Source organism: Lonchura striata, chromosome Z (assembly GCF_050655825.1).
Source record: "Lonchura striata isolate lonStrDom1 chromosome Z, ASM5065582v1, whole genome shotgun sequence".
Lineage (NCBI taxonomy): Eukaryota > Metazoa > Chordata > Aves > Passeriformes > Estrildidae > Lonchura > Lonchura striata.
Window position 1 is genome coordinate 64,967,998 of NC_140740.1, and position 13,045 is coordinate 64,981,042.

Below are 13,045 nucleotides of genomic sequence, written 5' to 3' on the forward strand. Positions count from 1 at the left end.
GTTGGCAACAAGCCTTCATAGCACCAAAAAGTTACTGATTTTTGAGAGATATAGGTAAACAAAAGTTACATAATAAGAAAAGAAAAAATAATACAAATAGCCTTTTGTCAGAGGAATAGAAAATTACATGCCTAAGAAGACCTAAGAAGCTGTCTCTACTGCCTTAAAACCTGCCAGTACATTTCAGATCAGCAGTATTTTAAAGAAGTATGTAAAATTATAGGTAACACATCTTCAGATCCGAACAGCATCCACCCACTAGTTTCAAATGATGTACTGGTTGAGCACAGAAGCCACAAATCCAAATCACATATTCAGTCTACTTACATGCATAAACTGTGTTTTAAAACACATAAATATAGATAGAAATTTGTAACAGTTTTCAGAAGACACTTCATGACTAATGAGTCCAATAGTGTTCATGACTGTTCAGTCTTCTAGCTTCTAGCTCAGTTATTGGGTGAATAGATAGAATGTAAAAAGAAAACACAACTTCAATAGTACCCTGAGAAAGAATTTTTCCTGAGTATTCTGGTTTACTTTGTCAAAAAAATAGAGGTGGTTTTATTATTCTAGGTTTTTTCTAGGGCCCTCACCAAAGGTCCTAGACAGATTCTTACAGAAGATCTTCCCATGAGCAGATGACTGGGTAACAAATGGTCAAATAACCTTCTCTTGCAATGGATGAAGGACCATGGAATCCCTAAGGGATATGTGCTATGGCATGAGCTGTTAGTCAGATGCACAGATGAGCAGGATAAAGGGTCAACCATGAGTTTACCAAGTCTGTTAATGAAAAAGCTTATGAATGGTACCTAAACCATCTGTGAAAGCACCCAAAGTTTTGACAGACTAAAATTCGAGTTCAGTAAAAAAAGAAATAATGTCTATGGGAAACCCCAATTAATTATATATGCTAATTCTATACAAAACTGTTGTCCACATTAGCTTTTGCTATTCAGAATCATAAAGGGTTGTTTCAGATATTTCTCTGAAAATATCAGCTCAGGGTGCAGCATCAGTTAAAAACATCAATAGAATTCTGCAGAAAGGAAGAAAAACAGAGGGAAATTCTAGAGCCAGGTAGAATCCATTTGTCCTGATTATTATGTATACAAAATCATAAAACTATCAAGGTTGAAAAAGACTTCTAAGCTCATCTAGTCCAACCACTAACTTGACACTGCCAAATTCACCACAACACCATGTCTCTAAGCACCATGTCAACTCAGCTTTTGAGCCCTTCCAGGGTGGGTGATTCCACTACTTCTCTGGGCAGCCTGTTCCAACACTAAATCAGCCTTTGGGCAATGAAACTTTTTCTAGTGTTCAATGTATAGCTCCCCTGGCACAACTTTAGACCATTTCCTTCTGTCCTGTTACTTCTTACCTAGGAGAAGAGACTGACCCCCACCTCGTTATAACTTTCTTTCAAGTAATTGTAGATTGTAAGTTCACTCTTTGTCAACATATACATTTATGTACAGATATCTTTTTATATAAAATAGACATTTAAATCCAATCTGCAGTGTGCCCAAATGACCTCAGGAAGACACATATCTCAAGAGGTACTTTTGCTTTACAACAAATTGACAATATTCCATTGATCTCTTCTAGATGCACAAAAGCTGAATCAGTTACACTAAACTTTAACTATTGCTATTTCTGTCTACTCAGCCTTAATTCTACTTCTCATCTACTTCCAGGAGCACCATCTTAACTCCAAGCTGTCAGTGCTTCCAAGATTCTTCACCACTTCCTACTTTATAGGAAGCCTTCTCTCAAATATGAGGCATAATCTCTTTTGGAAACCACTGCTAGCATCCAAACTACATTGCACAGAAGATGCTTACCGTCTTCACTCCCAATCCTAATATGGCAATACCTAAAATATCCAACAATATGTCAACCATAAACAGTAGCTCTTTGCTGATCAAGCAAATTTGCATCATTTGGTCTCAGCCTTAAAGTGAACACTGAAATGATTTATTTCATGCCACAAAGTATATCACTTTGTGCTCTTTGTTCAAAGTAACATTTAATCCAACCCTGGCCCTAGACTGACAAGGCCCATCAACCTCTTTGCCAGCTGGCTGCCTGTACATTCATTATCTCTTGCATGCCCTTGCAAATCCCAGGAAGTCTAGACTAAGTCTCAGCCTTATTTTCTTTTGCTAACCTGGACTGTTATCAAATGCATTTATCTCACCAGCACCTTCTGCCAGTGCTACATTGCAGCTGAGCCAACAGCTGTCTGCCTAGCTCTAGAATTCTGTTTAATTCAGCATCTACTTTTGAGATGCATTCTATGATTTTTTTGGACAATTGATGGCTAAAGCCCTAATTTCAGCTGTAACTCTGCCCAAGTGAACCCAGTTCACTCTATTTCTTAATCAGCCAGCAGAACACCCCAGACAGCAGCACAAAAAACCCCAGGACCAGACAGTCTCTCTAGGCAGCAGTGCTTAGCTAAGGCTTGTCAGCCCTAGCACTGCAAAAGACAACACCAATACAATGCAATCCTAATCTAAATACTTCTAAAAGCCTCCAGATAAACATTTGTGCAATTCAACTTTATGCATTGTTCATGCAAAGGGCTGGGTCTGGGTAAACAGTATGAATAACTCATCAATACCAGGGATTTAAAACCAACATAAATATAGTCCAGCCTAGATCTAGTCCTACGATTATTTATCCTCCAAACCAAAACCAAGCCTAGATAATACCCGTCACTAGACCTTGTTTTAAACCCACTGATCTTTGCTGGCTCACACCTCAGCCACAGGATTAAGGCCCTAGCTGTGCAACAATCAGCCTGTGGAGCAGATCCTGACAGGCTGTGCTTTGCCAGCCTCACTCTTCACTGGCAGTTGCTACTGGTGGTTCCTGTAAGCCTGCCACTAATGCATTTCAGATTTACAGTCATCTGGTGATGTCTGCTCTCATTATATGGTCATCTGACAGTACTGCTTCACCCTGCTCAAAGGAGAGCAGATGCACGACATGAACTGAGTACCCCAAGATTCTCTGTTTAGGGTCTGAAATGTACACTATCAACAGAGATGTTTTAGCACAGACAAGTGAACAAACACGACACCAGCAACAGAGCAGATCAGGGGTAGATCTGCCGTAAAGGGCATGCCCCGCTGTGTGATATTACTACTCTTATCTCTAGACCACAGAAACAGATTTCCAAATGGAAATGGAACTTCATTTCTTCAGGATTATGTCAAAGACAACACATTTTTCTTACAGGAAAGAGGCATTTCTATTTATGTGAACCAGAATTTTGTACTGAAAACATCAAAACAGACAAATCATCAGAATTTAGGAAAAGTAATTCTAGCAGGATTTAAGTTTACTGGCACATTTGCCATGTCCTTTGCCTTTCAAAAATTTAAGTTTACAGAGCAGACTTACAATTCTCAAATGATCAATATAAAAAATAAGAATATGAAAGCTTCGCTCCTCCTTCAAATTTGTGATAACAACTTCTAAATACAGCAGTTTTACTGAATAATTTCTATTATTTACACATCTTGTGAAAAGATTGCAAAGAATTTTGCATATGAGGAACATACCATTGATTATTACACAGTAAAGAAATCCAATAATTATACAACTCAGGTCCTCCAGAAGCATCATGAGGTTTCTTCTTAAATTTTAAAGCACTTTGTGTTACCAATAAAGAAAGTTGTCAACTCTTACATTTAGATTCTACTTCTGAATTATATCCAGATGTCTAACTTGACCTGTCTGAATAAGAGCATTCAGAGTCAAGTGAAAAGGATTACAAAAATAATTTGGGGAACAATTACTTGTAAACTAGAGTTCTGCTACATCTACAAATTCATTTAGATCTGTTCTCATAAAAATCTGCCTTGGCCCAGGAAAGTAAATCTTGACACCCAAAGAGATCCCACTTTTTAAGGAGAGCTTACTAACACCACAGAGAAATATTTAATCTGATTTTTTCAAAGAAAAGTACTTTAACTTCAAAACCTGAAGGGAAAATCATCATGGATAAAGCAAGTATGAAAAACAATTTCCAAGCCTGACATAACTGAGAGGTAGCATCTTGATTTTCATGCAGCTGTACATGCATCTATGCATGCTTATATCTGGTAAAATCTAACAAAATAAATATTCAGAAGAAAAAAAAAACTTGCTAGAAAAATAATTTAATAGTGCAGAATAATATCTGTGTTGCATGAAGCAAGAGCTGAAGTATCTTCTATAGCTGTTGATTAAAAAATGAACAGTGATTCAAAAGAAGAGATTTTTTCGGTGCCTAATCTGTTGCAAAACTTAATTCTAATCTTAGAAAAGATCCTACAACCATGAACAGTGGGTTGACAGTTTTTGGTGTATTTTTCTATATCCACAAAAGACAATAGATTTAGCACCTAATGAGTTGTGTTACTGTGATTTTCAATGGTGCAAACACATAGCAGAACTCAAAATAGTTTCACCTCAATTCAGCAGTGTCTGTTCTGCCCATGCCTAACTGGCTTGTACATTGGTTGGACTGTCATCATTTACACAGAGTACAACTTTCCTTTAACCAGCAATTCTTGCCTTGCTTTGGTAGACAAGGAAATAGAGACACTAAGGGATAAAGCTATTTTCCCTGTTATAAAAGACTACAGTGGAAATATAGGGAAGAGAGTATAACCCTCCTGTTGCCCTTGCAGGACAATTGGTCTACGTGATTAGCTTCTTCCCACAAATATATTATAACTAGGCTGCCAGAAAATCCCAGACAGCAGAAATAAAACAAAGAGAGAAATATGGTTTACATTGAACTGATGTTCACCATCTCTGCATCAGCTGTAAAAGAGGTAAATGAGTTTTGCATATTTGAATTGAACAGTATCTATTTTAGCATGGCATTTTTGTTCTGCCATTCAAAGAGGAAGGAACGTATTCCTTAGTCCAGTCTTCTCCTTATGAACGAGTTGTGAAAATTTTAATTTACTTTTTCAGCTGGTAACATACCATGATTGACAGGGGACAATCTACAAGACTGTGCTACTTCCCAAGCTAACCCATTCCATCACAACTCAGCTTAACCCAGGACAATCACTTAGGACATTTTCCATGTCACTGTTCAAACCTCTAGCTGCCACTAGCTCAAGGATAAAACAAATGTCATCTACTACTGAGGCTTATAGTGAAAAATTTACATAGTCCTGGACATGATACAGGTTTTGCAGCTTTACAGCTGAAATCCTTCAGGTTCCTTGGACCTACTGGAAAAGGATTTATTTTATTGCAACTCCCAAATGTTCATTTTTGTATGTTTGTTTTCCCACAGAATGTGCGCACTGCTTCCAGCAATGTGTTTTATATTACCTGTAAGAATAGAAATGCTCTAATGGCAAGAAATAATTTTCCTCTTATTGCCAGTGCAACAAAAAGCAGAACTTCAAAATGATGCCACAACTTCTCAAGAAAAATTATCCCATTTATTTTAGAGCTTGGAGACTTTTCACTTTCTTTCAGTCTTCTGTGCAACTACACCAGTATACACCCAACAAACTATGGGTCAAAGATGTATCTTTCTACTTATCACAAAGATAACTGCATGCCATTGATTTATAACTACCTCAGTAGTGCACATAGAAAGTAATCTGTGTTTTCTTGAAACAAGTTCTTTTTAGGGCATATAATGTCTATGCCTTTCTTGACATAAGTGCAGTCTCTCTCTCCTGAGGAGCTTCCTGTGAAGTTTTCTTCAGATATACAACAATAAAGAATTACATGTAAAGTTCAAGAGAAAACCTGGATTAGGCTTTATGATAAACATCTACTGGAAATCCTAGCACATATGGCCTTACTTTATGTTGCTCTAAGATGCCAATGACCAATGACCCTCACCTTGATAGTAAAGTCTGCAGTGAGAGGCCCAGATATTCTTAAGATCTCCTTGTCAGGAAACTTCTGGAAATCAATGCTAGAATTTTCTACAAGGAAGGAGCCAGTGGTGCTGAGGCTGTTTTCACTCTTCACACCTTGGAGAGTCTTAGTTTCCAAATCTGACAAACAGAAAAAAAAACTGTCAGGAAACCAGAGCATTGCAATTTAAAGTGAGAGCAGAAAAAAAAAAAAAAGCAAAAATTAGTAATATTGCAACTCTTTTCCCATAGTTATTCACATTTGCACACTTTCCTTTTTTATTTTTCCATCTGCTTTTTGTCTTTGTTCAACTCTTGTATTTTTAGCTCACATTCCCCTCCTCACCCATAGGTCATGTTTTTACTCTTCCAGACATACTAATCCATTCACTGTTAGGCATATTTGTTGTTTTTTTAACTGACCCTCAGTAATTTATGCTCCTATGTGGAGCGTGACTTAGACCTTGGCCCATAAGCACTGCTAAGTTGCTGTACCCTCTTTCAGTTCAGACGTGGGTCACTAACCACATGCTGTTTTGGTCGACAATTAACTGAAAGCAGGATATTCAGGAAAGAAATATCAGTATGACAGCAATCCCCTTTCCTCTCCAGAAGCAGTCTGGCCCATCCCAGTGGAGTAGAAGGGGAAAGTGGGTACTGAACCCTCCTGAGTTCTCCATCTGTTTCTCTCTGTATTCACAGTTCTGCAAAAGGACATTAATTCAGATACTGTTTTGTAGTAGCTACTTCTGATTGTCATATTAAAAGTAATGATAATGATAAATAGAAGTCAACAGTCAGAAACTAGGTCTGTTTCATCATTCAGCTAGCCTCTCTACCAACTCCAGATTATGCTTTACAGCATATTCATCAGTAAACAGTTTCTGGTAGTTATTTAAAAACAACAGGGCCTTTCATAATAAAGATTATAAAGCTCAAAACCTTTCACATATATTTATGAATATAGGCAGGAAACCTCCAAGACAGTGAGGCACCTAAGGCATACAATTAATCTATGATGGAGATATATTTTCAAAACCAATCTTTTATTTGCATATGTTTGCTAATTGGGGAACAAAAATGTAATTGCAGTAGACTGCTTTTCACTATGGATTAAGGGAACTAATTAATGAAGGAAGTTGCTGAGGCAGTACACTAAGAATTTTCACTGTAATGATGAATTCCTTGGTTTTCCGTGAGACCAGTCTCCTCCCTTGTGATTCACTTGGACATCTATTTGTTTTTGGCAAGACTGCATGCAACAGGAGTAAAAATGGTTTTAAGACTTGTGTATATATAATCAACCTCCTGTTGACTTCTCCCACAACTGAAGTTCACAGGGGAAAATACTCCCTCCCCCTGAAACTGACTTTAGCTCATACATATATAAAATCCTTTGATGGGCAAACAGAAAGATTCATGGAGACATCTGAAACAAGAAAGAGATATATTTGGACTTATTAATGTTTACACACGGCAGTTAATCTAAATCTCAACCAGTGACTGAAGCAGACCTTGCTGATTCAAATCTTTTTGTAATTAAATATGACATGGCCTGAGTGAAGCTTTAGATCCATCTCTCCAGCTAAAATCTCATTTCTCTCTGAGCTGTCTTATAGCTCAGTTTCACTGAAACAATAACAAAAGTAGAAAATTTTCTACAGAGAATATCTGTATTAGAAAAGACAAGAGAGAAAGGAGGAGTGCATGTCATGTACTGGCAAAATAATATCAGCTATACTGGAGCAGCTCAAGAATACCCAAAGGGACACTTAAAACTGAAGTACAGGCAGCATTTGAACTTTAAACAAAAACATAATATATTTTTTTCTTGGTTTATAACCTTCATTTGCTGGTCTTTATCCAGAGCTTTAAATGTGAAGAATCCAGTGCTTTCTCAACACAAGTAGGGAGCTACAGTACAGGACTAGTAAACTATCCCTTATTTTGCTACCCTGTATAAAATTTTTGGGTGAAAGAAAATATGGAGGCAATGAAATGATTTGGTGTTTCACATCCTTTGCTAACACTCATGTTTGTACCTACACTAACAAACACAGAAGACATAAATGATCTGTACTGCAGAAAATTCCTAAAGACTTTTGAAAGAGGAAAAGGGTAGCTCGACTTATCTTACAATAATTTCTGCTACTGAGAGGTCAAGCAGTACAGTTTGGGGTTTTATTCTGACAGTAAATCATATTTACTAATACTCTAATATTAATTTCCTGTTGATAAAAAAGCAAGCAGCTTGTGAGCAGCTACTGCACTGGAAAATGAGAGAGAGGGATGCCAGAAGCTTCTATTAATGAAATAAATGGATTTGCCTTCAGCAGAATATTCTCAAATCCTGAGACTCCTCCCAGAAAAGAGGGGTATATAGTCACTGGGATACACAGATGAAGCATGAAAGTCTTATAGGCAAGTGATGGGCTAACAGAACTCAGTGGTCTTCACTCCTTGGAACAGTATCTCTGCAAAAGAACAAGATTTCATTTTTGTATGCAGTCTCAGATCTTTAGAATGTGATTTTGTGTGTGTGTTTGCATGTGCACATGCATGGTGTGAGTGCATATGTGCATTCAAGGGAGAGAGAAAGATCATAACAGGAATGTGTTAAAGTCATGAGCAGCTTGGTGGCTGAGCTGAGCTGCAGGGAAGCTTATACTTTACTGTTCTCAATATTTCTTCACTCAGTGGCATGTACTTTTTAAATTTTAAACAAAAGCACTTGACACCAATTGAGCCAGCCAAAGGATAAGCAAACAGAAATGACTGAAAAATTATGGAGGGACAAAGAACTCTGCACTGTTGTCTTTGAAAAGAGTGTACCACTGAGATAACTGGGTCAGAGGAAAACGTCTGAGGGCAAGACTCATCTGTGTGTTGAAATCAGTGATCTAAAAGAGGGAAACCAGTGTAAACAGAGCACTGCAGGTTACCAAGACTCTCTTAAACAAGGGCACACCAACTTCTTCTACTTACATAAATGATCAGGTCCTTTCAGCACGAGGCGAATTTGTCTACTTCCATAGGGAATAGCAACCACTGTATCATCCACTGTGTGAATGCAAAAACACATGGAGTAAATAAGCAAGGAAATTCCCATCTGTTTTAAAATAAGCATTGTAATAGGTATTTACAAGGCAGTCAAAAGAAAAACCTTAGGACCAATTAAAAATGCCAAGACATATTACTAAAAATCTGAAAAAGAAATTTGTTAAATGTAGTAAGAAACTTCTGCTTAGAAGAATCCAAACGTGTTGATTTTATTTATCCCAAACTCCTTCATAACTATTTATGTTTTTCATGAGTAACTAAGAAGTTTCTATTTCATCACAACTCCACTTAAAATTTTTAAGTATTTTGAATCCGTGTTTGTGGTGAAGTCAAGAAGCATAAGCTTATTCTGATACTTAACCAGAATAGCTTTCCCATTTCTCACCTGACATTTTCCCACTTAAACCCCACAGCTTCTCCATGATCCTGTCCATGCTATGTGATGGTGTCCTAGTGCTCTCAGTTATCCCTTTCACACTCTTGTTTTAATGACTATAAGGACTATAATTCTGCTTCCTTTTCTATACTGCTAGCAGAAAGCCCTGGAAAAGCAGAAACCCATTAGACTGTTACATAAATAGGCATTAAAGAAGGATATTGCACCTATGAAGCCCTTGGCAGCTTTGCCAACTGCATTTTAACCAAGGTGTGAATAAATGTATAGGTCACTTGCAGCTGTGAAAGTTAGTTAGGTCAGCATTTCTAAAGAGGCAGTAACCTCAGAAATGTCCTGAAGGGAGGCACAAAGACACAGAAAGATGACACACAATGTTATGAAGTGGTCTGCCCAGAGCATGCTGACCTGGACTAACCAGCACATTTCATTCACCTTTCCCTGTCCTTTCTGCCTTCTTTCCATGAAACTGGAAGCTGGGAAAGAAAAGGTATGCATGCCTAAAAGGATTTTTTCTGGGGAATGAGAAAGTGGTAGAGAGAGGAAAAGTGGAAGTGAGAGGAAAAAGTCTCTTTTGCTATTTCTTCATTAGAACTGCTCACATCTATGTTATGAAATGCCTTCTAGCAGGAGCTACAGCTCTGCTCTCAAAACAGTGTTTTGCTTTGTCAGGTGAGGCCAACTCAGACAATAAAAGCATTTTATCTTTCATTCAAATATATGAGTTGGGGTCTTACACTTCTGTCCAGACAAAACTAGGAAAACACTTGGAACCCAGTTAAATCATGATTGTCATTTACTAGTGAAATAGTTGTTGATGTGGTCATTTTATATCAAAGGTGGAGAGCCAAAAGACAGAGGAAACACTACTAGAAGGAACTTTTAAGCAATCTATTCATTCATCCGATACATTCATTTATCCAAACCCATAATATCTCAAAAACTCTGAACTAAAACACTTTTAGTTAAATTTTAAATTCTGTAATGCAATATAAGAATTCCTGACACTTACTTTTCAAAGCTTTATGGAATGAAATACTCATACTTTTGCTCCCTCTTATTACCCCAGAAGTTAGGCAGAAATGTAAGCAGTCACTCTAAGTGCCACAAAAGTTGTGTGGACATAAAAACTGTTCAAATTTTCAGGCACTTCTGAAGCATGTCCCATTTTCACATTCTGATTTGGTATGTTTTCTCAAACTATCCAAAATTTCAGTGTCTAAGTCTTTTGTAACTGGGTTTAATTAAACTCAACACAGGTTTTGCTCACTCACATCTCTGATACCGCACTAATTAGTAAAGCTAGGAATCTTTCATATCAATACATAATTCAAATTTTGTATTTGGAAAAACAAATATTCAATATCTAAAAAAAAAAAATAATTAAATACTAATATTCTAATACTGCTTTATTGGTACCATTCTAGCATTCAGATTCAAGATACCCAGTAGTATAAAATATTTTATCCATTGGGGAACAAAATATGTGAGCATGACACATCATTTTGCTGTATATATACAGCATTTTTTGGACTGAGTTTAGCAAAACAGTAACTTTAATTTAAAAAAAAAATATTAATAATTTTTATACAAGTCTTATTTAAAGACAGTCCCATGCCATGATTATATCTGTCTCTCAGTTACAAGCTCTGTGCTGCAGAGTTACAACTCACTGACATGTCACAGAAAACACGGACAGTTTAAAGCCCATGTGAGCTTATATTCTCAGCCTGCATCTCCTGCCCCAGGGTATTGCTAGGACTATATTTCACCTGATCTTGTAGTTGCTCTCCATTTGAAATCTTAGCACGCTTTATGTGAAATGCAAAGCTCAGTGGGATTTATGCTTATCTTCTTCTGTGAAAGCAGTTCTTCCTGCTTTCACAAAGCAGAAGCAGGGGGATTGAAGGATAATTTCCTGAGATTTACAGTGATAAGGAGGAGACATTTCCTGTGAAGAGATATGAAAGTAAGCAGGCTAACATTAGTCACAGCTCTCCCCAACAATATGCAGAGACATGGATTGTTGAGCAGCGGTGTGGAAAATAAACAAAATGCTTTAACAGGTGGTTGGTTTTGTCTGACCATGCATAGAAGCAAAGGAAGGTCCCAGATAACTGGGAAAACAGTGGCTCAAAGCTGAGAAGAAAAGCAGCAGTTAACTGTCATATACATGCATTAGATTCTCACAAGAGAGAAGTTTATTCTAGTTTTGGATTTTTAATTTGGATTTTGGACAAATGGTTTGTCAGTTCTCATGATGAAAAATGGGGTTTTTTCTATCTCCTGATTACTACTGATATTCAGTGGAAATCTGGAGCTACATATATTTTCGACTGCCATAACAAGAGTAATTAGGTGAATATCTAGACAGCATTATAATTTCTACAAGTCTCTTTTAAACTACCCTATTCTGCTAGCAGATGTCAATCCAGATGTTTTAGGAAATACCAACTATACACTAGGTGATCAGCAGAATGCACTTTCAACTTACAGGACTAACTCTCTAGCTTCTTGGTGAACACAAGGAAGCCTGCTTAAATGCATCTTATCTTCATAGGAAGGACATACAGGGTTCCCTAAAGAAGATACTAAATAAAAAGAGAAAGATGTATTTTCTGCAGACTTCTAAAGAACCACCAAAGCCACCTAAGAAAAAAGAATATTTCTGAAATGAATGAAGGTTTTTGTAGCCTTTTTATTATTAGTCTTACAAAAGTATAGACACAGGTGCTTCCTTTTTCTTAAATATGTAACTTAGAATTCAGCATCACACTACGTCTTGCCCTACTATGTTTCTGTCTCTGAGGCCACTCTGTGTACTACCCCTATAAATAGTGGAGAAACTGTTTCTGTAGGAAATGCTAAGTGCTTAAAAGCGCTATTAATGTCTTTCTTATGCCTTTACATGATATAAACAACAGGGATAAGGGAACCAGATGTGAGCACCAAGAGAAAATTACTTTAGTATGATGAGCTGAAGACTGTGTTTGGAATAGTTTTGAGATATAAACAGCTTCAGAAACTATTGGGACAACCCTGGAGTAAAGATCACCTGTCCAAGCCCCAGAACAGTCCTCAGGACTGAATTCTATTCTTAGGGAAACAAAAATCCTAAGTGAGGCCAAATATCTAGGCACTGCTGGTATCTAGTCACTGATGTACATTTCCCCTCTGATTTTTCTAATGCTGAATGGCAGTCTGCCTTTTAAACCCTTGTTTAGACCACAGATAAAATAGACATAAATCTAAAAAACCAGGATTATTTTATAAAGATAACTTGAAATTTAGCAATCCACTAGTGAATCCAGTCATTTAAATGACTGAATAAATAAAATGAATAAGCCCCTGATCACAGATTTGCAAGTGTATTTATGTTTATAGTGACAAATAAGCAAGGTCCTGACACAGATAAAGTGCCAACAGAGCTGGCATAAATGCAGAAAATGAACACAATAGATTTTTGAAAGAATTTCAACATTTAAAATCTCAAATTTCCACAATATTTATGTAAATCATTTTGAAGTCAAACACAAAAACAAATCATATGAATTCATACATGTGAAGGGGATTCATAACTGTGTTTTTAAGATTTTTTAAATTCAATTTAAAAAAAGAATTACTATTCATAGATTCAAGGTTCACAGTGTTGCATAAGAACATGTATGTTCACAGCAGGGATTGAAATAATGCC

At 36.9% G+C, this 13,045-nt stretch overlaps 1 protein-coding gene across 5 annotated transcripts in view; it reads right to left on the reverse strand.

The window, feature by feature from the left end:
* ADAMTSL1 (ADAMTS like 1) overlaps positions 1-13,045 on the reverse strand; it is a 389,105-nt gene that overhangs the window by 104,026 nt on the left and 272,034 nt on the right. For all 5 annotated transcript variants that reach the window (XM_085567914.1, XM_085567913.1, XM_085567916.1 and 2 more), the window contains 2 exons: positions 8,883-8,957; positions 5,881-6,038 (listed from right to left, as the gene is read on the reverse strand). In XM_085567914.1, coding sequence (XP_085424040.1) covers positions 5,881-6,038; positions 8,883-8,957 — 233 coding nt within the window. The remainder of the gene's footprint in view (positions 1-5,880; positions 6,039-8,882; positions 8,958-13,045) is intronic.